Source organism: Triticum aestivum, chromosome 3B (assembly GCF_018294505.1).
Source record: "Triticum aestivum cultivar Chinese Spring chromosome 3B, IWGSC CS RefSeq v2.1, whole genome shotgun sequence".
Classification (NCBI taxonomy): Eukaryota; Viridiplantae; Streptophyta; class Magnoliopsida; order Poales; family Poaceae; genus Triticum; species Triticum aestivum.
In genome coordinates, this window is record NC_057801.1 from 22,850,075 (window position 1) to 22,854,813 (window position 4,739).

The 4,739-nt window shown below is 47.4% G+C and overlaps 1 protein-coding gene across 1 annotated transcript; it reads right to left on the reverse strand.

The window, feature by feature from the left end:
* Positions 1-1,476: 1,476 nt before the first annotated feature.
* On the reverse strand, positions 1,477-3,131 carry LOC123064444 (uncharacterized). The gene is made up of 2 exons (XM_044487929.1): positions 2,331-3,131; positions 1,477-2,212 (listed from the first exon to the last, which is right to left on the reverse strand). Exons 1-2 carry the CDS (start codon positions 3,107-3,109, stop codon positions 1,579-1,581), a joined length of 1,413 nt encoding a protein of 470 aa, XP_044343864.1. The 5' UTR covers positions 3,110-3,131; the 3' UTR covers positions 1,477-1,578.
* Between the last annotated feature and the right edge of the window lie 1,608 nt (positions 3,132-4,739).

Consider the following 4,739-nt stretch of genomic DNA (forward strand, 5'->3'; position numbering starts at 1 on the left):
GTGTTGAATGTCTGTATTGTCTCTGAAGTAGTTGTGTTCTGAATTGCTAACACGTAGTTCTTCAGTTTCTCATAGAATATGAGCGCTAAAAAGATTTACAATACAAGTATCATCGTGTGAAATACTATAATTAGAATGGTTGTAAAGTTTTGCTTCGTTATAGTAGGGGTCAAGTACAAATAGAAGTAATAATCTCAAGGTATGATACTGACAGCAATTGCCTCACGTTTTGCACCCATGGTACGATCATCTTCTGATGGTAGAGCGTTGGCACCTGTGGACGATAATGGAGGTTGCACTGCACTGTCCTAGTTTGCTTTGGGTCCCTCGGCTTTCTCCACTTTCTCCATCTACAACATCTATCCATTAGCACATACATAGATCCAGCTATTTACCAAGCAGCAGCTGAAGGGAACCAAACATATGCACCATATTCATCCATCCAGGAAGCTAGTAGCAAAAAAATAAACATATGCACCGTTGAGCCATCCATCTTGCAAGCTACTACCATTGACAGTAGCAAAAAAATATGCACCATTCATCAGCAAGCAAGCTACTAGCAAAAAAAAATCAGCATATGCACCATTCATTATCCAGCAAGCAAGCTAGTACCAAACTACCAATGACAGCGGCAAAAAAAATGCAACATTCATCTATCCATGCTAGCAAGCTACTAGACAGTAGCAAAACTAAAATATGCACCATTCATCCATCCATCTAGCAAATCTCTGGCAACATTCATCCATCTATCCATTAGCAACACATCCATGCCATTCATCCATCCATTATACAGAGGAGACATAGAGATGAGAAGGTAAAGAAGCTCATGAGCGAGATGCGAGGAGGGATGGGATGTCCTCGGGCGACATCGTCCGGTGGTGAGGGCGGCAAGGCCGGGCTGGAGTTGTGCAGGCTGAGGCCACCCAAAAAGTCACCCCACAACGGGGTTGGTGGGCCGGACTAAAGCAGTGATAGCTTCATAGCTATGGCTAGATGGTGGCCGTACCGGCTATGAAATGGTAGAAGAGGCATCCAGGACGCCCTGAAACAGGGGATTAGGCAAGCATAAGGAATAAAGTGCTGAATATGCTTCCCAGATCTAGACACGCCTTAATTATAATTCATTTTTGGGGGTCTGAAACAGATCTTGTCAGCAAGACAAGATGATATTCCCTGTTCTTTGAGATAGTATTGAGTAATGCTGCTGCAAGTGTGCCCCATATTAATGTTCATGTTGTTCAGAAGCGATGTCCAATCGCCCCATGCATGAACCTGCAAATAAGATTGCAGATGTACCTGCGGCAGGTAGAATCCATGCTGCTCCTGGTTGTGAGCATAGACAGATCCAAAAATTGTTGCTTAGAGACTACGCACTTGAGTGAGATCTCTCAGAAGCTAGAACCGTGAGATCCAAATCCACTTGCGGGATTCAAACATAGAAACTCCCGAGCTACTTGATAACAAAATTGACAGTAATAATAATTAAAGAATGATTTATAGCTCCGGTGTCAGAACCAAAAACGATCCGAATAAATAAAAAAATATATATACTAACATGTTGGGGAAGGAGCATCTAGATTAATTTACTCTTCCTGGGATCTCTTGGATCCAACAACATGGTGTGTATGGAAAAGATTCGATCTCCCGAGCTTCATTAGCAAGGCCAGAGTCGAAATATTTGTGACAACTTGGGTATATGCTTCCTAAACTTTCAATCTTGAAGCTATTCAAATGATAGGCGAACGCCATTGCTTTTAGTTTGAAGGTCTCTGACCTACTCAAAAAGAGAATCTCTTTGTATGGGTGAAATCCAAGTATCTCGATTTCAAAATATGGACGGCGACGGTGCACTTCAACCTTGTCTTCATTCTCAGGGAAATCATCATCGTCGGAGTTCCATTCAAATTTCTCCTGGATTACTTCTTCCTTGTTGATATTTGGAAGATGAGAACGAAAGATTCCATAGTTAATGTCTTCTAAGATCCAGGGTCCATGAACTTGGCCATCAAACATTTGGATGGGCTTAAGGTCGTAGTCGTGCTTTAATATCCACTCTAACTGATTAGATGATTCATTCAGGATGCAAACCCGAATGTGATTCTTAACAAATGACGCAAAGTATACTCCTTTCTCCGATAATCCTATATAATTGGTATCTCCAACACCCATTGGTGCCTTAATCGCACTGTACTTATCTTCAGACAAAGATATCCTGCAAAATCAAATGGTTGGCAAGAAATTTTCGAAATTCAGAGTACTGTAGTATGCTGTCAGTATGATAAAAATGAACACTAAAATCAAATTATTCATGAACCAGTCCAGGTATGTACCTCATAATAAAATCACCTTGACAATGCACGTAAAGGTATCCACGCCAATAGACCGAGTTTTGTTGGCCCTCAAAGAACACACGCGCCTTTGCAACTGTTCCTGCAGCATCCCCTTGTCGAACAAACAGCCTCTCCTCCCAACAGCCTCTCCTTGAAGAGAATACATGCAAGATATATGAAGATGGAGGCCATTCGGATGTCTCCTCTAAAGGATCAGTCTCATCTTTACCCCGACACAAATAAGGGACCTCAAACACCTGGTAGTGGGATGACACCTTGGGATCAAATGCCAGATAACAATCATGTAATAAAATACCACGGACTATTCCCCCGTCCGTAGTATGATTGTGCGGGCACGAGGGCAGAGCGTTCCAGCATCGGGTGGCCGGGTTAACCACGTAATCGTCGAGCAAGAGGAGTCCATTGCAGTGATCCTGGATGTAGTAGTCGCCGTCCAAGCTGTACGGCCTCCACCCACCGGAGCTCACTTTAATGGGTGTGGGTAGGAAATCGAGCTTGCCACTGATTGCTCGCCGACCCAGGCGCGACAAGGGGCGGGCGAAGAACTCGGGCAAACAGAGCTCCGCGAAGGTGATGAAGAACCCGCTAAACGGGAGGTCTGTGCGCAGGAGGCCCTCGCCGTCGATGATGGCTCGCCACGCCTTGCAGACGCAGCGCGATATGGCGAGCCAGCGCGGCTCCGCCACGCGACGGAGCACGTCGGCGAGCACGTCCTCCGGCAGGAGCGCTGCCAGGTCGCCATGGTCCGCCTGCTCCATCTGGCTCTGTATGCTCTGTATGTCCGATTACTTCCTTTGGGCGGCGCACACACGTGCACACCAGGTATATATATCTCAGCAGTCAGCATCAGGGAGTCCGATCGAATAAGGAAACCTAGACGGACACGGATACAACAAGGCTATCGTAACATAACACTTTACGTGATGTCCTTGGCTGAGCTGGGCTATACATACGTCTCCTCGTTACTTTAACTTTCGTGCATAAAATCAGGGAGCTTATTTGCTATTCCTATCATCCTATGTACGGATCTTACAAAAAAGTTAACGTACTAGATCAATCTGAAAGCGGTTAGCTAAAGTTGACCGTAGAAATAGGATTTTTGTAACGGTTTTGTTAAAGCACATATAGGTGTGCCCTAAGTATTGCACATCTAAGTCCCATGTCATTAATTTTATGTGAAGGATTCGTGCGGTTTTTTTTTCTTTTTTCTTTCATATTTGATTTCGTCACTTAGATGACATTGGTGGTGACGTCAACGCGAGCTCCACGCCTCCGACCTCCACGGCACGCGGCGGCATCCCCGCGAGACGCCTGCGGGGTCCCGCTTGATGCTGTTGACGTTGGTGGCGTCCTCCTTGCGAGCTCCACGCCATGATCCTCCGCCGTACCGGGTTGATGATGTTGACGATGGGCGTCGTCTTGGCGAGCTCCGCGCCGCCATCCACCGCGGCATGGCAGCGGAATCCTTGCGAGCTCCACGTCTCCGGCTTCCATGCACCGGCTTGGTGATGCTGGCGTTGGTGTTATCTTGGCGAGCTCCGCGCCGCCGTCCACCGCGCCACGGTGGCGGCATCGTTGGGAGCCCCACGCCTCCAGGCTCCGCTCGACATCGAAATCAGGGTAGGGGAACCTTTGCTCGTAGTTGCGGAGCGGAGACGGCATTGCGAGAGAGACAGTGTGGTAGAATGCAGCTAAGGGGAGAAGGTCAAGTAAGGCCCAGTTCGTTTCAGCTTTTGATTCTCTAGGATCTGCTTCTGGGAAACTACCCACAGAATAGCCTGTCGAGTTCTTTTCTGAGATTGTAGTCAAAGATTCTAGGATGAGTTGAGTGTTGAATGTCTGTATTGTCTCTGAAGGAGTTATTTACGCAAAACCACCACACTTGAGGCTAGGGTAACAACTTGATACCATATTTGTGTCAGGGCACAAAAAACCACCAACTCTACGTCTAATCTATAACAAAGAGCATTGATTGTCTGATAAGCTCGTAAAAACAGTGAAATTGACAAGTTGGCCCCACCTGTCGGGCTGATGTGGCGAAGACTAATTTTTTTGACTAGCTAGCGTGGCAAATTAGACGTGGGGCTCACCTGTCAATGACTAGGTGGTCATCTTCTTCACGTGTGTCTTTCAACGAGGCATTTCATCGAACAACTTCTGGGCGTGAATCCCTTTCCTCTGGGTACAGAGTGTGGGCAGCGGTAGCTTGTACGCCTCTCCATGGACCGCCGTCAGGGTAGGCGTCGAGCAGCCATGGATGCTCATAGCTCCTCTCTCCGCCGCGTGCCGAGCTCGGCCGCGAGCATGCCGCTCCGTTGCCGTGGGTCTGTCCGCTCCATTGCCGTGGGTCTGTCGTTCCACGCACATAGTCTGCGTGCCGGTGGAGCT